The 21,629-nt window shown below is 41.2% G+C and overlaps 1 protein-coding gene across 1 annotated transcript in view; it reads left to right on the top strand.

The window, feature by feature from the left end:
• SORCS3 (sortilin related VPS10 domain containing receptor 3) overlaps positions 1-19,019 on the top strand; it is a 263,700-nt gene extending 244,681 nt beyond the window's left edge. The window contains exons 20-27 of the mRNA XM_062496294.1: positions 1,314-1,447; positions 5,279-5,402; positions 8,019-8,131; positions 9,927-10,058; positions 11,892-11,991; positions 14,034-14,139; positions 18,206-18,366; positions 18,955-19,019. Coding sequence (XP_062352278.1) covers positions 1,314-1,447; positions 5,279-5,402; positions 8,019-8,131; positions 9,927-10,058; positions 11,892-11,991; positions 14,034-14,139; positions 18,206-18,366; positions 18,955-19,019 — 935 coding nt within the window. The remainder of the gene's footprint in view (positions 1-1,313; positions 1,448-5,278; positions 5,403-8,018; positions 8,132-9,926; positions 10,059-11,891; positions 11,992-14,033; positions 14,140-18,205; positions 18,367-18,954) is intronic.
• The last annotated feature ends 2,610 nt before the right edge of the window (positions 19,020-21,629 follow it).

Raw genomic sequence — 21,629 nt, 5'->3', positions numbered from 1 at the left:
GTCAGAGTTCAGGATTGACTTGCTGGTAGAGATCTCTTGGGGAAAGGGGGAAAAAAAATCAAGTTTTAAGGTGCCAGAAGCAAGAAATAGGGTCCTTTTGTGCTTGAAGCTCTACATTCCAATGATAAAAGAACAGCTCTTGCTCTCCACAATCTCTGTAATCCAAGTAGATGGAGAGCTGATTAATGTCCCCATTTTGTGCTAACAGGTAACACAAGAGGATTGTCTCAGTTAAAATCACCAAATTTCCTGCTTCCCAGAATGAATGTCTTACCAAAAAAAAAAGAAAAAAAAAAAAAAGATTCTGACTTTTCTTATTTTATCCTTTCCATCTCACAGGGATAGTCTGTCAGTTTGCTGTGTTTTAAAGGTACTACCCAGAAAGTAAGACTGTCTGATGGGCAGCAGTTATCAGCTGGAATTCAGTACTAGAAAAACCAAAAGATTAAACAAAAACAATGGAGATAGTAGAAGCTTTAAACAAACTACCAAACAAAACCTCAGTATTTTTCTCACATGTTGTTTTTCCTAGAGAGGATCTGTCTTCTGAATTCAGAACTTCATGTCCTGGATTTGTTCTGGGCATTTGCATTTATTGGATACAACTTTGCACTGGTACTTCGCTATATTTAAGTATTTCAGAATCCAGTGCTTCTGACAGTTACATGCTTTGTTATGCCAGTGCACACATCTTTCAAGTAGTTCCTGATGTTTTACTAAGGAGCAGTCGACTCCCAGAAGATTTCCCAAGGTCAGGCCTAAGTCAAAAAGATACCCGAGATTCCCAAAACCATGAGTCTTTATTTTGGAGGCCTTTTAAAAAATTGTTGGGGGTATTTAATCAAGTTATAAATGCCTCTTACATAACCAGATTTAAACCATCTTAGCTAAAATTATTTTCCCAGTAGCTTAGTGTCTCTATTTTCAAGGAAAAACCTTCTTTTTCACTTGTGTCCTAGCCCTTTTTTGTGTTCTATCCTAATGGCTTTCAGTAGAAACTTCCCTGTATAATGCAAAGCCAGTTCATTGGTTTTCTTCAAAACGCATTTAAAAAATTCTTCTAAACACAGTTCTGACCCTGTCTGAAAATTAGCACTATGAAAAATGTGCATAATAAGGGAAAAAAAGTATTTTTAAATATGATTATCTTTTTCTGTTGTTCACTGACTGCTGAAATTCTCTTTTATTTCTAAGCTAGACTCTCTCTGCTGACATAGGACTTTTGATTTATTTAAAGGAAAGATCCTTGCTGTTCACAGCTGTGCAGGGAGGATTTAACTCAAAGCCTTTCGTAATGAACTCTCTTCCCACAGGTCCAGTGGAGCACGTCCATCTGAGTGTCCCCTTTGTTGCCATCAGGAATAAGGATGTCAACATCACCGCAGTAGTTTGGCCCAGCCAGGCAGGCACACTTACCTACTTCTGGTGGTTTGGCAACAGCACCAAGGTACAGATACCCTTTGGTTCATTTTTTCTTCTTAAGCTTGTCACAACAGTCAGGGAACTATCTCAGCCCTTACAAAAACTTCTTGCCTTTGTTTTGTGTTTTAGTTTTTAACTTGTTGGAAAAGGGTTGTCATTATCTGAACTTCAACCTTTGTGAATTTATTTCCTTCTGTCTTGTGTTGTTCTTAGGAGTCATTACTTTCTCTATCTGGTTGTTATCAGCCCTACTGAGATTTGAAGACCACTGTTATTACCAGTGTTCACTTGCAACTTAACTGAACTATGTGTGGAATAATGCTGGCTTTCAACACAGTGTTTAAAAACTGCTGGTGTTCAAATAACCAGGGGGGTTTCCACTATGTGCCAGTGTGCAGTACATAATGCTGGATTCCAACACAGTACTTTAAAGCTCTTGGTGTTCAAATAAACAGTTGTATCTAGAATTTCAGGCTGAAGAGTCTGGCTATGTTAGAGAGGGAGATGAGACTTTTTTGTAATGAATTTTCAAATTATGGGTGTTGTAACTGTATGTATTGTAAAGAGCTGTTTTAGCAATAGTTAAAGTGAAAATACAAGTTAACATTGTGCTTTTAAATGCAGAGAGTGGGATTGCCTATTAGCTACAGTTTTTATTGTAGGCTTTAGGAGTGAGGCACTATTCTCCATTCTTACAGTTGTGAAATGTACAGCGTTAATTTTTCAATGTAGTTTCTGCTGTTATTTACAAAAGCAGTTTAAGTCACATCATTGTCTACATTTGCAATTGAAGGTGTGCTCTGAGGTGAGATCCCAGCAGAAATAAACAGGTATTTTACATGAAATATGGAACTTGAGATAAAATATAGGCGCATAAGTATTTTGTTTTCTCTTTGACAAAGCTGCTTAGTTTTAACCTCTTACCCTAGCTACCAACAGTGTCGGGAGATGCAAAATAAAAGCAGTAAGTGTTGCTTCTACTGGGATTTTTCATCTAGTTAGGAAGCATAGTTGAGGCAGTAGAAGAGCTCAGGGGGAAAAAACATTTACTGTAATTTGGCAAGTTGCTGTGCCCTAGCTGAACTATGGCAACCACCCACATATGCACATCCAGTCCATTTCAAGTACCAGGTAATTCCACATACTTCATACTGCATTGAAATACAGGCATGCAAAATCACATTACAGTTCAGATATTTTGGCTCAGTGCTCACACACAGAGAACCATTGAAATATGTCTGAGACAATTCAGGTACTTGTAACTTGATCATCTGCTTAAGCCCTCCAGTATAGAGTTTTCCTGCCATTGTTTTTGTCCTTACTATAGAAGTTGATTGTGAATAGGGCCTTAAAAAAGATTTTTTTTAAATAGAAAGCAATCCAGAAAAGGCAGTGCAAAGCAGCAGTGTTTGCTGAAGATACAGACATAACAGTATCAGCCACATTCTTTCAGAACAGCAGTCTGTATCAAAATTCCTCCAGGGATGTTTAATGTATATGTCAGATCCTTCTCTGTGCCTGCTCATGAGTAAACAATGGTGTTCTGAGTAGAGGTGGAGGATGGGGACGCTGAATTAAAGGATGAGGTGTGTGATATTGTGGCTGCTATTATAAGATCATACATTTTATTTCCATGCTGAGGGATTACAGCTTCTTTTCCTGTTCAGCCCGTAGCCATCCCAGGCAGAACCAGATGTGTCTCATGTCACTGTCCAGTCTCTCTCTCTGTACTGCTGCCCAGGAGAATATTTTCTTAGACTCAAATGACCTAGCTGACACTCTTCTACTGCTCTTCCCACCCTGCTGAAACTCCTGTACTGAATTTCTACTGTACTGATTTTTGCAGTATGCCCAAAGGCCAGTTTGCCTGGATTAACACAGGTCCAGTTTAGTAAATGTATCCAGGTGTCTAATAGGTTTGAGCAAATGAACCTTAAACTACTTGATTTAATTTAGAATTAGTTTCCAGGTCTTGGTTCTTGAATTAAAATTAAGGAGTTGGCTAAATACTAAAACTCCATGATGGAGGTGAAATCATCCATGATAATGGAATGTCCAGCATGCACATATACAAAAAAGAAAAAATTGTAATTTTAAAGCCCAGACTGCATCCTCTTATCTGCCTTTGCACAGAACCACAACCTGTAACCTTCAGGAGGATTGCTGATATGACTGCAGATTGATACAGGCCCATTCAGCTTCTCCAGGGTCTGTGTATATCTCAGTAAATGTTAGCCAGGCCTCCAGGGCTGGCACAAGCTGGTACCCTCGGACTGTGTGTGCCATGTGATAAGACTTTTTGTTTTTTACTGCTTTTTCAGTTCAATGGATGTGGGGGTCTAAGGAAGGCAGTGTTCTAGAGAGAGAGAAATGTGTCTGCCAGTCTGGCCTGTGCAGGTAGAAATTTTGATTTGGCTATGAAGTGACCACTGTTGTGAAGTGCAGTCACGCTGGCATCCTGATGAGATAAAGTGTGAGAGCTGGAAGGTGAAAGTTTAGAAATCTTTTTTGAAAACAAACTGGCAGTGTAGTGAAGGGACAAAAGCAACGGTACAATGGCTTTGTCTGTTCTCTTAGATCTCTGTGTGCTTTTGCAATTAGTACCACTATTTTCATCTTTGTAATTTTTTCTAAATAAAGAGTTATTTCTGTAGACCACCTGTCAGATCAGTGGCACTGTGAGTGCTGGACCTCTGATTTTCAGTTGTGGTGGGTTGACCCTGCTTTAGTGGACACCAGCTTTCCACTCAAGCCACTCTATCATTGTCCTCCTCACCTGGGCAGGATATATCTAAAATATATGAGTTATATAAAATATAATAAAACCAGGTCACCATAATGACAGAAATATACCAGTAATTACTGCTAAAAGCACCCCAAAACAAGCAGCCTTGACTTTGTGATATTAGTGTAAGTTATTATCAATCAAATCAGAGTAGAATAATGAGTAATAAAACCAAATCTTAAAACACCTTCCCACATATTTCCTTTCTTCGCAGGCTAAATTTCACTCCTGAATTCTCTGCCTCCCCTCCAGTGCAGGGAGACAGGGAATGGGGGATGTGATCAGTTAATCACACGTTGTCTCTTCCAATGCTTCTTCCTCAGGGGGAAGACACCTCCCACTCTTCCCCTGCTTATGGGATGGAGTCCCTCCCATGGGAGATGGTTTTCCATTAATTTCTTCAATGTGGGCCCTACCCATGGACTGCTCCAGTGTGAATCCCTTCCACAGGCACATTCAGTCAGCACTATCAGCAGGAATTATGCCATGCTTTCAGCCTGGGTAGCAGAGTTTGCCAGCTTGTGGTTGCAGCTTGCTTACAGACTCCCAGCATGGACAGGGCAATGCTGGATGTCCTCACTCTGACCTGAGCAGTGTTGTTCGGTGAGACATAAATGGATTTGTGCTCATAAAAGCAAAGGCTGGCCCTGAATCTGAGCAATATGGATTGTTTGAAGAAGCATCTGCAACTTTGGTTTATTTTCAAATGGAGGTTGGGTTTTGTACAGCAAATATAGCAGCTGAACTGGTTGTGTGTGTGCAACACTGCATTTTACTGCACTAATTCTGCAGTTGCTGACTGTGGTCTGCTGAGGATTCCATACAATAATGGGTTGCAGTTCAATGGAAGAATATCTCAGGAAACATTTGCTGAAATGAGAGAAACCTCTGCCTGTGGGACACTGCTCACAGGATGGTGTTTGTGCCTCAGCAGGACATTAAAACTTGCAGCACCACACCTCACAAAGGAGCAAGGCAGTTGTTGCCTGGTGGATAAATAGGGTGCAAGTTGCGATCCTGAGTTAATCTCATCCTGCTTTTGATATTGTCCTTTGTGTTTGTCTCCTACAGCCCCTCATCACCTTGGAGAGCAGCATCTCGTACATGTTCACTGTGGAGGGGATGAACACTGTCACTGTGCAAGTCGCTGGGGGCAACACCCTCATCCAGGACACCAAGGAGATCGCCGTGCATGGTACCCTCAGCCTTTTGCAATCACATCTCAGGGGTGAAGGGCAGGCAATCATTGCTGATCCAGAATGAACTCCAGGAACTTTAGGAATTGATAATGCATGGAGGGACCTCTAAAGACAAACCTCTGATGACAAAGCAGCTCACATGTGTCGTGATAAAAAAATGCAGAAGTGAATAGAATGGGGCAGCTAACCAAATTTCTAACCTCAGCATTAGTAAGGTGGCTGGTGTCTCCTGTGTCTCTTGATCTGTCTGTGCACCCAGACAGGGAACTCCCAGAAATAAAAAAACACTTGAACCAGACTGCCTTCATTTTCTCAGCTGTGGAAATAAATAGTCACAGTGCATCATTAAGGTGATCTGAATGCAACTGGTGTCTCTGTCAGTGACTGTATAAATGACAGGGGTCAGGAGAGGTCTGGAAAAGAGGACAGAAATGACTGTGTTGTTGGTATAACTGCCCATCATTCACAGCTAGAGGTTTGAGTGTGCCCACTGGACTTCCTCATGTGTAATGGTTGATATGTTCTTGCCACATCTGCATGTCACAGGCTTCAAAAAACACCCTTTGGCAGAAAACTGAGCTTACTCTGTTTGGGGCTTGATAAATCCTGGGTGAAAGGGCTCTCTCAGCAGCTTTGACCAGGACTTCTAACTTCTAGAATAATTTCTACCCTGGGCTATTCTTTATATTCCTTATCCAGCACTGGGGGCAAGCTTTTTTTTTTTTTTTTACTTCAAATTTTATTGAGAAACCTAGCCTTCAAATAACTTGGGCTACTTTGAAGCTCAGCACTGTGTAGTTGCACTGTGTCTTATTTCAGTAATTAAATACAAATAAATGTCCTGCTGCATACTCAGATTTAACAGCAGCTAAATAGATATTTATTGATTGTCTGCCCATTAAATGCAATAGGCTTTAATAATTTGTTAATGTGATTTAGTAATACCTTGGCTTGCTATTATCAAATAGTAGGAATCTTCTTCATAATTTTGAGCACTGCAAAATGCAGTGTTTACTCCTTGGAAATTTCCATCCTTCCACTAGTTTCTGGAATAAACAAGAATCAAATATATTTAAGAGTGATACCTACGGGTGGTCTTGATCTCTAGTCCCAGTAGGTCCCACAGGGAGCTCCTCACTGTTTTTAGATACCGTGGAAGAAATTTTGCCATTCTGTTTAGAAGATCCAAAGTTTTGGGTTCTATCACAAATAGAAATTGACCCATTTGGATCCAGTCCAAATAGTCCTATTCAGTGCTGTGCTGCAGACTGCCCTGGTCTAAGGAGTCCTTCCTGCCCCTCAGTCTGGTGATGAGTTCAAGTCTGAATACATAGAGTGATGCCTTCAGTGAACATGTCCTCTGATAAACCTGTATCCTAATCTGTGTCCTGAGTCAAGTGATTATGGGTCTAGGCCATAATCTAGGCATGGATTTCTGGTGTTAGAGTAGAGGGGATTTATTCAGGTATATTCTTAATTTGAGATTAACCGAAAAGAATTTGCTAAAAAAATAAATTGGATATAGTAGTAAGGGGTCGAAAATAAAAGACTTTATGTATCTGACTCTGGGTTAAATCTTCAGAACATGAGAGACTTTCCCTGTGCTCTTTGATACTTGTTTTATTTATAGAGATGTTGCATCATCTAAAAAGAAAGAACAGTTCTTGAAAAAGATGCCACATAAATGGTGTGCTGGCACACCTCTGCTTTTCTGTGGGTTTCCTCATTTATACCCTGGCAGGTTTATCTTGACTGAAAACTAGCTCCTTCTTACAAATGATTAATGGTACTTATCTGAAATGTCTGGAGATCACTTGCTTCAAGGTGAGGCACAGAACATTTCCAACATCAGAAAGGAGAATCTTCTGCACTGAGAACTCTTTTTTATAAGAGTGTGGTTCCCATCCTGGATCTGTGCCTCCCACTGGCCCAAATCTGTTATGCACAGCTACCATAAGGATTCCAGACTTGGTCTTTGGTGAGACCAGAAGGGAGAGTTGGAGAAAAATTAAAATTATTCTGTATTTTAAGTCTAGGAAGCTTTTCTTCGTCCCAGAAGTCATTCAGTCAGGACAGAGCTTCAAAGTGTTTTGTCAATAGCCACTGCTTGATGAGCCAGTCATTAGGACCACTGGTTCTCCTTTACTGGGGAATTAACCACTCCTGGTTTCCCTCCAGGAGGGTAAACAGAAAAACATTACTTACAGAAATTGTTTGCTCTGCAATTGTCAGACAGGCCTTCCAAATTTCAGCCAGGTGCTGCCTTATTTGCTGGTCACCCTTGTAAGCAGAATCTGAAGCTGAGTGGTAAAATTACAAAGCCCAGAGGCATCATGAAGGCATCCTCTCATCTCTCTCATTCTTGCTTTGTTTTTCTGGGGAAAGCCAGAAGCTGGCATTAGGTCAAAAAATCCTTTATAAGTACCATTATAATCATTCTTTCCTTGCAAGCTCTCTGTCCTGCTTACTGTTAGCCTGCCTTTTTCTTCCTTCAGAGTTTTCTCACTCTCTTGCTTTACGATGGTTATGGTCCTCCTGTTGTCTTCTGCACCCTTGTCTGTACCCTAAACAATGCCCATTTAACCTTCTCATAAATACTTTTTCTGTTCCAGAGTATTTCCAATCTCAGCTCCTGTCATTTTCTCCCAACTTGGACTACTATAACCCTGACATCCCTGAATGGAGACAAGATGTTGGCAAAGTCATCAAGAGAGCACTAGCACAGGTGAGCATCTGTTTTCTTGTCTGTACTAACATTGACTAGGCTGTTAAAACATGCAATTTTTTGACATGCTAGCTTAAAAGAATAGGTAAACACAGCAATGATGACACTGTCATTAAAGAACAATTAAAAGCTTCTTAATATGCTGGATCTTTTTACAGAGTCAATCTGTATGGCTGACTCTGTGGAAGTATTACAATTGCTTTTATGAGTGTTTCTGTGAGCTTTTCAGCTTTTAATACCCCTGAGGGTTTTTTAAATTCAAAAATAATCATCATTATTCTTCTTTTTCCAAGTTGATATGACAGTATGTACTGTTTTCTATTCCAAGTATTTGGTTAGTGGTACTGTGTGTTGTTAAACAGCTGATCCACTTCATCCCAGAAGAAACACATTGTAGTCTTCTGGATATTTTTATCTCTTCCTGATAGTCAGGAGTTCCACATGCAGCTAAGTGTAGCAACTGGTGAACATTTTAAAACTCTACTCCCTTTCCAGCTGGGGAAAAAAAAAAAAAAAAAAAAAAAAAAAAGGATTCAGAGGGAAAATAAACTTACCTTAAAAATACAGGATAAAAAGAGACTTCTGTAGGTGAAAGCTACTGAATCTTCCTTTGGGATTAATTAGAATATGTAAACTAGTACTCATATTCTTGCAGGAAAGGGGACAGAATAACTTATGATATCAAATAGGGACTTTGGTGTGAAATTAGGAGCTAGATTTAGACAAGCTATTGTCGATTTTGCATTCTGCTGAAAATGTATGTTGTTGGGTTTTTTTTTTTTTTGCTTTAGCTACAGCTGTTCTTAGAAATGGAGGCTGATTATTTTTACTGAGAAAGTACATTCCTGCTCAGCTTTCCTCATCTGAAGCCCACTCAAAATTGAGAGTTTATAAAAGCTTCCTAGATTGTTCTTCCATCCTGAAAAAATGCTAAGTTTATTTTTTTTAAACTGTTTTTCCCTTTTACTGTATTCAGAGTCAAGCTTGCAGGACCAAAATAATAAATTAGCTTGTAACTCTGATTGGCTACAGAGAAGAGTAGCAATCTTGTAGAAGTGCTTGCTTGTATATCCCACCAGGAATGGGCTGCCCCACTGGAACGCTTCACCTCTGAAGTGGAGTTTGAGGTGGGGTAGGACCAGAGAGCCGATGGAGCTACAGAAGCTCATGTGGCAGAGCATTTCTGAGGGAGGGGAGGCTTCCTGCCCGCCCTACTGAGGATGCATAGCTTGGACTGGGAGGGAGGGCAGCAGCCTCAGTGGGCAGGTCTTGCTGAAGGCAACTGTGAGAGCCTTGGTGCAGCAAACTGAGCAGCTCCTGGCACCGCCCCAGGAGTAAAGTCTCCCTCTGGGGACACTGCTGTTGGTGTGTGGCAAATGTAGGATCCTCCAGCCTGGTAATAGGAGGTGATTGCAGGCACTTTTCTTGATATTGTCCCCGTTGGTTGCACATTTATCATTGGTTGCTCTGAGACAGACTCTCTGGATCTGACTTTGGATCAGCTATTTTGTAGCAAGGAGGACCACATTCAGATCTGGAGACGTGCTAGGTTTGGACTTTGGGTTGTGATCTTTGGGTTGTCAAGCCTACAATCACTTCTTGGAAGGAAGTAGAATACATCATTAGCAGAAGCTCAATTTCTGACACACCAAATAGGCAGAACAGCTCATTAGGACCACAACACCTACAGTGGAACTGGAAAATAGCAATTTGATGGGAGTGCCATTTCGGGAAGTGAATGGAAACATAAGTAACAAAATAGCAGCTAGAGACCTCCATTTTACTTTTCTTCTAGGTGACTGGAATCCCTGATGAACAGATCCTGGTAGCTGTGTTCCCTGGGCTGCCTACATCTGCTGAACTCTTCATACTGCCCCACAAAAACACAACAGAGAGGAGGAAAAACAGTGAGGCTGATCTGGAGCAAGTAAGGAAAGAAGGATTCATGGAACATTTATTCCTGTCATATTGTTTGCAGATGGGCCCCTGAAGCTGCTCAGCATTGGAAGTACTTACAATAAGTGTGGTGGAAATGGATGCATCTGGGACTGTGGCAGTGTAGTTTATGCCATTAAAGAAAATTATTTTCAGAGGAAAAACAGGATTTTCTAATATCTCACTGAGATATGTCACAGTCTAGCACTAGTGTGGTAGTGCCAGTAGAGTGTCCTTTTTACAGTAGTTATAGCCAAAGGAACCTTGAATATGTACTCCCTCTACTCCCTGGAGAAATGCTAATAAAGGGAGGCCAAAGCAGCAAGATAATATACCAAGGTTTACTAAATATAAATCAGACTCTTCAGCTCATAGATCACCAAAACAAGACCTCTTTTTTTTTTCCTTCTGCAGCAGTGAATGGCCTGTGCAAACTATATTTGGAAGTTACAATATCCATCCATTTAGATAAATAGGTAATTACAGTGATGTATAGCAACAGTGATATGCAGGCAAGGAAAGAACAACAGCACTAGGATGCTGAAGCTTTCATGTTAGAATTACCAAGTGATTAAATCAGGTCTGTAAAGGCAAAGGAATGAAGTACTTCTGGAAAGGCTGCCTGGCTCTAGCTAATGTTCTTGTATGCAGCATTTTTACACTGTACAAACTATGTGTGAGCCCATTGCCAAGTAATTATTCAGAGGACTGCTGAATTCAGTGGAAGTTCTTGTCACCCACTTAGTAAAGTCAGTCCCTGCAGAGTAGTTCCTTTGTCCTAGGAAGTTATCAAAGCTAGTCTCTTAAATTTTTGATGGTTGTTGTGCAGGAAAGATGCACTGAGGTGGGAAGGTTTGAAAGGCTTTTTGGAGGGATGGTCTTGGAGTAATTTCTCTCCTGTTCAGTAGGATATACCAGTACTAAAACTCCTTCTGAACAAGCTGTTGTGTTAATATTTCACGTATCAGTTTTATGCTGACATCTCAATTAGATTTTTGACTGACTATGAGGCCTAAAGCTCTAGTACCCTAATTTTAGTTGACAGTCTACTCAGTTGTAGTTTGGCACCTGTTGTTGCCTTCTGCTTGAGTAGCTCTGCCTGCAGAGTAGGTCATTAGAACTACTCATTAGCTGTGCCCTGTCCATCAGAGCTACTCTATGGAGATCAGGCATTAACAATCTGATAAGCTGAGTATGTGCTCTGGGGCAACCAAATAACACAACAGAGCTGGGTTGCTGATCTCCTAGCACAGCAATTCCAGTAATCCTCCAGTCCAAGGCCCCTTTTCTAAGTGAAGGTGAAATATGGCAAATTTTCCACTGACTTAAACTGGATTGTCTCATCCCCAACAGCCTATCTGAACAGAAACTACATGACAGGTCCAATGGGAATAAAGAAACGTAGGTCTGGACTGCCTAATTCAGTTTCATTATCCACCAATGAAAGGCCAATATGTCAGTGATTTCCAAACACATTTCATCAGACTCAAAGGATACTGTGGAAGGTGAAAAGGTCCTTAGTTATTTTCCCTCTTCCCATAGCCCCCCCAAAAAGAAAATAAATATGCCAACCTTCTAGGTTTGCTTCTCAGAAGAGATACAATAACACACTATGAGAGTCTCATAAGTTCTGTAAGGAAGACTTACATGTAATGACATCCAGTTCCACCTAAAGCACATGTGCATTTCTCTCCACTTCCTCAGGCCCTCATAAAGCCAGTAAGAGATGTCAGCCACTATTCATGAGCTTTGAGTATCCCTGAATGCTCTGCAGACTTTGCCATCTTCTATATTGTAATTGTTGTATCTCTTCTTATTTCATCAGGTGGTAGAAATCCTTTTTAATGCTCTCAACCAGAACCTGGTCCAGTTTGAACTGAAGCCTGGCGTTGAAGTGGTTGTGTATGTTACTCAGTTGACATTAGGTGAGTGTGGAGTCAAAGGCACAGCTGTGGCTCTCCTGAGGCTCCAGACAACCCCAGGAGAATCAGTCTGCATCAGAGCACTCACAGTTTGGCATATGGTGCTGGGCTGTGTACCAATTGAGACATTTTGGTAGAAGCAGGAAGTGTTGAAACCAGCCCATCAGGGGCATCTTCATGCTCCAGTTTGTACAAGTATAAAAAGTACCTTATAAGAGTTCCCTGTGGCTTAATTAACAAGTGCATTGGTGTTTTTCAAGTGTTTTAGTAAACCAGGTGAATGGTGTTCTATTAAGTCCTTATTGAGCACCTGTGGAATTCAGTGGGATATTACCAAGTTTCATGGATGTTGGATCAAATCCCTCAGCAAAGGGCTTGTTACTGTTATGAGTAGCTAAGAAACTTTAAAGGGGCAAAGTACTCAGGAAAAGGTCGAGTCCTCTTACAGGGAATACGTGCCTGAATATTGACTTCCAAAAATTAGTACATATTTACATTTCAATGCTACCTATCTCCATTTTTGCACAAAGTAACATAGATTCACTTTAAGCTTTGACAGTCCCTTTACTTTAAACCAGCCTAGTATGAAGGTCTCAGCTATTGATGAAACAGTGATGGTTACAAGGAAGGTGATGGATTTATTTTTGCCCTTACCTTTTATGACTGCCCTTGCAATTGTCTGAAATGTGGAATCTTGTGCAAGTGCCCTTGCTGATAGCCTCTCTGAAAGACTGGGATTCATATCCCACAATAATGTACTTCAGCTTCTCCTCAGCGAGCCAAGAGCTGGGTTAAATCAAGGCTCATGACCTTTCCTACAGGTAATGCCATTTTACCTTCACTCTATAACTGCTCCTTTGGAATGTGAGTTGGATGCTAATAGGAGTAGCCTGAAATTGATTGATTTGGAAAACTGGGAATGCAATGCAATGTCTGAGGTCTCCAGGTGGCTGGAATTCTCCAGATTCTGGCTTGGTTCTAGTAAGGCACTGCATTTAAATTATGTTTTGCAGCTATTCTTGCACCCTCTCCAATGCAGGTGCTGGATTTGTTTCACGACTGTTCCCATAGTGGTTTGACTTAGATGAAATGACTTTCCCACAAAAGAGTCAGAAGTGTTAGCAATGGAATGCTGGCAGGATCAGACTGCTAGGTGTGGAAATTTGACAGTGCAATCAGGGCTGACTATTTGCTTGACTTTGTCCCTATCTTTAGGGTGACAGAAAAAGAATAGAGAATAGTAAAACACCAAAGCCAAATATTTATGCAAAACGAGAAATACTCAGCTGCTACTTATAATCATTTGTGCATCATTGGAGACTTCTCATCAGACACTTGATCTCAGCACAGTGCTCAGGCCATTAAGATGGTGTGCTCTGATGAGCTCTTGGAACAGCTGCATAAACAAGGTATAGGAATATATTTTATTTAGCCTGCCAAATTGTCAAGGATCAAAATCTCCAAAATATTATAATATATTGTGTATTTGTATCCAGGATTACTGCTTTGGGCTCCTCCACATTATGAAAACTGACTCAATTTAAAAGTCTCTAAGGTCCTATACAAGGATGAACCTTGAGGCTTGTCATAAGAGTAGATCCCTGTCACACATGAGATAGATTAATATCCTTGGAAGATGGGAGTTGTGCTGTTCATTGATGCTCTAAGGTATCATCTCCAAAGGGGAATAGATATGTATTAAGTCATGCTTCATAAAATTCATTTCCACTCTAGTACCTGGAAAAACCTGAAAAATAATAGCCCAGATTGTTAATACAGGAGTGATTGGGCATTCAGGTAAGCGTGGCTTGCTGTGCCTTTTCACTCAGGGATGTTAGACTGCATTGTCTTGAAAAAGGGCCTTGACTTTTGAAGGACAAGAGAACCAATTTGTTTCCTACTGATTGGTCTTGCCAAAACCAGCATGCACCATGCAGTAGTAATAAAGCAGATGTGACAAAGACAGAGTTAAGCTCAACTCTCGGTAGTTAATGTGTTTCCTTGTAATATCCCACAAATGTAATGTTTTGCCTTTCCTCCTGCAGCACCCCTTGTGGATTCCAGCTCAGGTCACAGCAGTTCAGCAATGCTGATGTTGTTGTCAGTGGTGTTTGTGGGCTTGGCTGTTTTTTTAATCTACAAATTCAAGAGGTAAGTTGTAAAACTGTGGAATGGAAGGAAGAGACTCTGGGCAGTTTACAGGAAACCTTGGCAGAGCTGTATCTGAATTGCAAGTGTAGAGTGAACTATGCTGGCCTCAGGTTTAGATGAATGTAGTTCCCTATTTCTGATACTTGGAGAGAAAATCATCTACTGCTGTTTCACCACAAAGTTGGTGCTCCAAAACTTCACCAAGAGCTCAGAAATCATCTTCTGCTTCAGCAGATGCATTTAAAGCACAGACCAGAAATGGGAACTTTTGTGCTCACTGAGTACTAAGATGCACAAGGCAAGCTTAGTCAAAACCCACATGATGGATGTCTTCACACAGTCTGTCCCCACCCTCCCAGCTGCCTTAGTGCAGCAGCACCTCATTTGTATCTTGCAAACTGAATAGGTTGATCTTGCAGAGGAATAGGTGTGTTTATGTTAAAGGTAGGAGACTCAAAGCCAGAAAAACTTGTGTAAAGCATCAAAATGCCTTTGGGAATATGTGCTGAGATTTAATTTGACAGATGTTAATATCAACCTTTTGCTTCCAGACATCAGGCAGGACTAGGTCTGGCCCATGACACTTGGCTGCTGCAAACTGTGAAACAAAATATGTGATAAGAATGGCTTGGTTGCCAAAGGTCTACTTTAGGAGGATATGTTCTAGGCAGATGGAGCTCCTTAGGAGGAACTTTGCAATCAGTACAGTACTTGCACTATAAAATGATCTGCGTGCCTAGATCCTGACCAGTGGCAAAATACTGTGTTAGAAACATAAGCTGAGTCTGACTTAAAATTGAATAAATAAAATTTTCTGGATGTAGTAGTCCCTCTAAATGAAAAACTAGAGCTTTTCCTGTCCAGATTCCAGCTAGATGTTGCTTTCTCCAGCTTTTTTTGCCCCTGGGAAAAGGCTAGTATTCTCTAAGGATGTTAGTAGGATACAAACAATATTCAAAATTAAATGATATGATAAAACAGGCATCTATCCTAATCTCCAGGTTTAAAGTTTCCCTCCTTGCTGCCATCATGCATTAATTAACCATTGTCCTAATCAGTGGTACTCCTTGTAGTGCTTGATCCTGTCCACACTGCTGTTACCAAGCTCCCACTGAATTCAGTAGCTCAGGACAATTTCCAGGGAAAGCATTTGTGTGACTCTGCTGAGACACAGATTTCAAGGCCTTCACCACGACCTCTTTTTACAGCCTGAAATCCTCTCTCTGCTTCTATGAGGTGGAATACAGCTTCCCCGGGGAATGGGATTTGTTTAAGGCATGGATTTAATAGTGTGCTGGGAAGGCAGCTGATAATTATTCTCCCACCCATATGCAGGATGAAGAAGGCAAAGAATTCTTCCTGGGAGATGTGACAAGATGTAGGTACAACCCTGCATAAGACATGTTTTCCCTTGTGTCTTGATGAGATGGCTTCCTGGGTTTGGCCTGATGTCCTTAGCCCTGTGGGCAGCAGTTACCAGGAAGGAAGGGTCTTTATATTCCAGCTGGCAGAGAGCAGTGAGGACCTTGTTAATGCACTTTGCTTTGGCACTCTCTGGGTCATGTTCTGCTACTGCAGCTCATAAAACTGACTCTTGTACTACTTAAGCACCCTGAGATTTGAGTATAGCAGCCATCATACTTCTATTATGCTCTCGGGCTGTGGAGACCCTGCTTTGTTAAAATCTGTCTGAAAGTTGATTGTATTACAAATTGGGAGTGAGGAGGAAGGTGGTTAAAGCACCAGTTTTGCTTAGTCAAAAAGCTTATTAACTGGCTGTCCCCTCTTATCTCTCTGTCCTAAAGGGAAAAATCCCAGATCAAATTGACAAAGTTTGGGTTAAGTCATATACATACACAGAGTGTTTCAACTTGATTTTTGAGAACAGAGAGGAACTTTTCAGCTCTGTCTAAAACCCCTAGCTCAGTGGAGCAGAAGTGAGAGCATGTAATGATTCTTAATGGAAAAAGGGGAGCAAACCCAGAAGCTTTCCTGTAGCTCTCAGCGATGCAGAGGTCCATTAGCCATGTGTACTTTGATTAATGGAGGTCCCATCCTGAATACAGTACTTCTGCTTACAGGGAAAGGTTAGGGGAAAGCATAGGCTGACAAGACTTTTTAATTCTATAGATTTGGTGCTTTGCTGGTTTGCACACAGACTCCTTATTATGAGTCCATCAATTTATAGACTCAGCAGGTATGTTAAACACTACTGCCAGAGAGATGCTTATTGAGGAGGTCCCAGTGGAAAAGGAAGGAGGAGGGGAAAAGTATGGAAATAATCTGTAAAAGAGTGGTTTCTTTTCTGGAAGATCGAGATGTATCAGTCAATAGTGTGTGTGTGCGAGTGCTGAGCAGTGGTGGGGCTGTGGGACAGTCCATGTGTGTGTCCTGGGACAGCACTGCAGGACTGTGTGCTTGTGTATTCTCAGAGTGATGTGATTGTGGCCACTTGTGTGTGTGCCTGGAGGCACAGCAGGATTAGGTATTTGGGTATGCATTCATAGATGTACAGCCATCTCAGTCTTTTTCTGCCCTAACTCTCTGAAGTACCTTGGCTCTCTGCCTCACTATTCTAAAGAGGTTCTCTCACCTTTCCACTTGAAGTTCAGAGATGATCACTGCTCTGCCACTGCATTCTTTAGAAGTAGAACTAAGTCTTCCACTATCTCCAGGCATGTTCTCATGTCTCTATACATCTCCAGACAAATTCTGGACACTTAGATCCTGTGGAAGTGCATTAGCTCTCACTCATTTCCTGTGTAGTTCCTATATCTTCTGGTGGCATTTGAGGCATATTTAAACATGAGAAGGTAGGAGAAAAGGAGAAGATCATGAGATCTGTTGGCTGCTGTTGAAGATCCCAAATATGTCCTGTCCTGCTGGTTGAGAACAGAATAACTAAATCAAGCCAATAGCACAAGTTGGTTGAGGCCAGAGCTTCACTGGAGTAAAATCAACATAGACCTATTGAATTCATGAGAGCTGAGACAATTTCCACTGCTTTCAGTCTCGGACATATCCAACAGCAGAGAGATCAGCATAAAGATATGGCATTATTTATTGCTTCTTTTGAGCACATCTTTCTCTCTCACTCCTATGTGCTTTAAGGAACTCAAAATATTCTCCAAATGTTCCTCATTGAAGCAGTGTGCTCCAACAGGCACACTTCCAACAGGAATGAAGATAATCCTGGTAACCCCCATGATGCTTTACACATTCCTTTTCAGGTCTCTCATTTTAAACTGGCATTCCTGCAGGAATTACTACCTGTCTGTATAATCTGTCTGCCTAACTGACTCTCAATGATACCATTCTAGCAGGTCAAGGTAACTTTGCCTGGGAGAAGGAGGAAGAAATAAGCCCTTCACTTCCTTGGCTTTCTGAGCAGCAAGGAAAAATTAGTCCCTGCAAACTTGATCCATAGCATGACAAACAGGTTTTCACAACAGAATGGTAACAAATAGACTTTGGATCAGTGTTATGAGGTCCAAATCCTTTCTGACTCTGAGACAGGAACAATTCTTTATAACTCTTTTAGGTGTGACAATTTCTTCTGAGTCAGTGTGGGCCTGTCGGCAGCAACAAGCCCAGCAATTTTTTTGCTCAGTTGATACTAGTGCCAAATTGATTTTTACTTTTGGTTTTCCAATGCAACACTAATCATATAATAAATACTGAGAGAGTTGACAATTGCAGCTGATTGTACTTAGTTGATTGCTGCTCTCTGAACTGAGTGCAGTGTCCACTGTGTGCCTGATTTCTCATTTAAAAAGGCTGAACGTTGAAGTTTGCAGCTGAGTGAGCCTTCGTGCACATGATATGAAGACAATGGCCTGATATTTGGAGCACTTTTAGGCTGTCACTGGAATTAGTGGATGCTAAGAGCACTTTCAGAGATGAACATCTACGTGGTACTTTCACCATTCTGAGAGCTCATACTTTGCATCACTGCCAGTGCTGCATTTTTAGGATTTGTCTTAGCTTAGTTTGTCTCATTAATACATGGCATGCTGAGGATCCCTGTGTTACAAAACATAACCTCTCATTTTCCTTTCCTATGCAGGAAAATCCCTTGGATTAACATCTATGCCCAAGTTCAGCATGACAAGGAGCAGGAAATGATTGGCTCTGTCAGCCAAAGTGAGAATGCCCCCAAAATCACCCTGAGTGAGTTCACAGATCCTGAGGAGCTGATGGACAAAGAGCTGGACACACGAGTGATGGGTGAGAGACTGCCCTCAGCTGAGTTTTGTTTCACAGTCTGGGTGAAGGTGTTGGTCTTTTGGGCAGTGGGAGAGGCAGTGACTGTGACCCCAGGTACAAGTGGAGCCCTGAGGCACTGAGATAGGGAGTAAATCTCTCTCAGCAGCAAGGTAATGGAGTTTCTCTTACAGCTTTTCAGCTTTTCCCAGGGTAGGAACCTGGCACCAGCAGTAGGTATAAAGAAGTTAGTAATAGCTGTGGCTCACACCTATTCCTGCTCATGACCCTGCCTCTCCTGTGGAGGAGTGCCAAATTCTCTGCACCCTCAGAAGAATCAGCTGAGCTAGGCTCACACTGTTGGTGTGCTATGATTACAAGCAAATATGTCCCTGAGAACTTAATGAGTTTACTTCTGGTCAGCTGAGCTGTAATAATTGAGTTTTCTGCATGCTCCCTGCTTATTGCAAACACATAAAAGAATGTGTTACTTTTAAGCATCTTTTCTGTCCTTACACTTACACTACCACATCCTAAAGAGGAGTGAGAAGCAATATAGACCAAACTTTGAAGCCACTGCACTGATTTTCTTCTCCATTTTCTCCTCCACAGGAAGCATCTCAACAATTGCCAACAGTGAAAGCACAAAGGAAATCCCCAACTGCACTAGTGTTTAATACTGAGAATCCACTTGGTCTACAGCGTTTCTGACTTTTTATTTGTAATTATTATTGTTATAATTATTATTATTATGAAAAAAAGAAAGAATTATATGTCATTATTATTATTTGGGAGGGAATGGGGTGGGCTTTTTGTGTTTGCCAGGGCTGCATTCATAAATAGCAGAGCATTTTCATATTTAGGGAATACACATCAGAGTAGAAATAAAAAGCAAAGAATGAGTCAAGTGTGCAATGAGATTTGAATGCCAGCTTCCTGTTAAATACAGAATGGGAATTAAGTATTCAAATCCAACAGATAGGTGTTGTACCTTAGGCAACATGTTGTAAGTAAATTGTCCCTTTTCAGAATAAGTCGTGAATCAGCTGCTTCATCCTGCCAGAGGGTTCAGACTGGGTTGTTGGGCCAGGCTTTGCAACATGCCAACATCCCTCGCTTTCCAGTGACATGCATGTCTCAGCTTTTTGCAGGATCTTGCCTCTTTTAATTGCTTTTAATTTCTGTCACCCTCTGGCACTGTTGACTGCTGAGAAAGGAAAAAAAAAAAAAAAAAGTCAGAGCAAACACAGACATCAGTGTTGCTTGGACTGCAGACTGGCTGGAGGGGACAGGACCACAGGCAGTGGAGGAGCAAGTCTGAATTTATGAATGCAGCCTGAACCCTGTGCATGTGAATAGCAAGGATGCAGAAGGCCTACTGTAGATAATTACAATGTACATAGCTTTTTATTTCTTGGGAAATAATTTAATGTTTAGTAAAAGAAGATATGTTTAAAAGACAACCTGAACCACACACGCACATGCACGCCCATGTGCACACACACACACACACATGTACACGCCAGCCAAGCAGGGACCCTGGTGAGCACTTGAGTCACACTTTGGTTACAAGAGTGTTCCAGTTGTCTGTCATATTTCAATCTGACACTTCTCTCTATAAAGAGAGTAGTTTATTTCTCTATATATAACTACAAGCCTTTTTTTACACACACACACACACACACACACACACACACACACACACACACACATATATGGTGTCATTTCCTGTGATGGAGCAGAAAAAGATATTAGCAGGCCAGACTATGAGCCTGTCATGAATATTTTAATGATATTTATCATCTGTTTGTTCATCTCTGTCACTGTTGACCACTTCTGAGAATGATCTTGGTGGCATCTGTTAGTGAAAATGAGGAAAAGAATCCTGAAATTATCACCATCTCTGTGTGGGCAAATATCAGTGGCCTTGCTATAGCCAGTACAACCTCAGCTCAGCAGTGGGGCAGGTTGCAGTAGCTTTATTCCCAGGGGGAAGTCATGCTTTTTGCAGTTAAGCTGATGAAGTGAAGTGCAATTTAGGATGTGTAAGAGTAGTAAATTTTGGCTGAAGATGATCTATGTGGTTAGGGACTGCTCTTTGGAGAGGGCAGTGGAGGGTCAGACCTGCATTAATGAGCTATGAAAGGTTCTTTCTTGTGAGTGCTGCAGAATGGCAGATTTCAGTTCAGAGTGGAAATTTCTGCATGGTGGGTTGGTGTTTTCTGGTTAGAACAGGGAGGTTAATGAAGAAAAGGTGTTGAAAAAGCTCTTTAGAAATGTTTTACCACACTGAATTGAGTATATCCCTATGAAGGGGTGGAGTTTTGAGGAAAGAGGTTTCTCTTTCCTCTTTTTGAAGAAAGAGAAACTTAGTGGTGAGTTACTTTTTATCCATTTTTCATGAGCTGATGATGTCAAAAATGAACCCTGTTCTGCAGAGTATTGACTTGTAGGACCCAGCAGGAGGGGAAGGAAGACTGGGACATGTCTGGGAAGATTTTCTGGTGTTTGTGTGGTAACAGGAGGCAGAAATGATAGCAGATGACAGTTTGTTATAATTTCATAGGATCTGGATACAGGACCTCAGTCACCTTTAATATACCTGGGCTGAAATGAGGAGATGGCTGGAGTCTAGGTGTCACTTGCTGTCTCTCTGCATTGCAAACAGGCCAGTGGGCTACAAACCAGCCTCAGCTACATGTGTCCACTCAGTGGGCTGGAATGTCTTTCAAAGGTTAAAATCCTGATGGCTGTGCAGTTAAACACAATTTTGCAGAACTCAGGAGGTGTTTCAAGATTAAAATTGTAAACCTAAAAAATAAGGAAAAACTGTTTCTTGAGAAGTACTAAAAACTAAATATTTTCAGTTCTTCTGCTTTTCAGTCAGGTTTGTGGATTTTTTTTCTGTTGATTTAAAAACATTTATGTTCTGTTTTCCCCCTCACTTTTCTGCTCTGGTTTCTAATACAAGGTGAAGAGCAATTGCTGTGTTATTCTATTTAACCTTGGTTTCCATCCATCACAAGTGCATAAACTGTTGCATTTCTGTCTCCATTCTACTGAAACACCACAGTAGTTTACAGTAATGGCCCAGTCTGGTGATAAGACTGTGAGCACAAGGCCATAGCTTTCCATTTAGGTATAGGTGGGAGGGATGTACATAAACAATGGTCCCATGGACTTTGAGCTGAATTGTGAGCTGATCTCAGTCTTTGCTGATCATTAGGATCTGAGGTACTGCTGTGGTGAGCTGCTGCAGAGGACTGGATGTAAAATACTCAGTATTT

This window comes from Cinclus cinclus, chromosome 7, assembly GCF_963662255.1.
Source record: "Cinclus cinclus chromosome 7, bCinCin1.1, whole genome shotgun sequence".
Lineage (NCBI taxonomy): Eukaryota > Metazoa > Chordata > Aves > Passeriformes > Cinclidae > Cinclus > Cinclus cinclus.
Note: the sequence above shows the minus strand (reverse complement) of the source record. Positions and strands in the feature narration are given on the sequence as shown.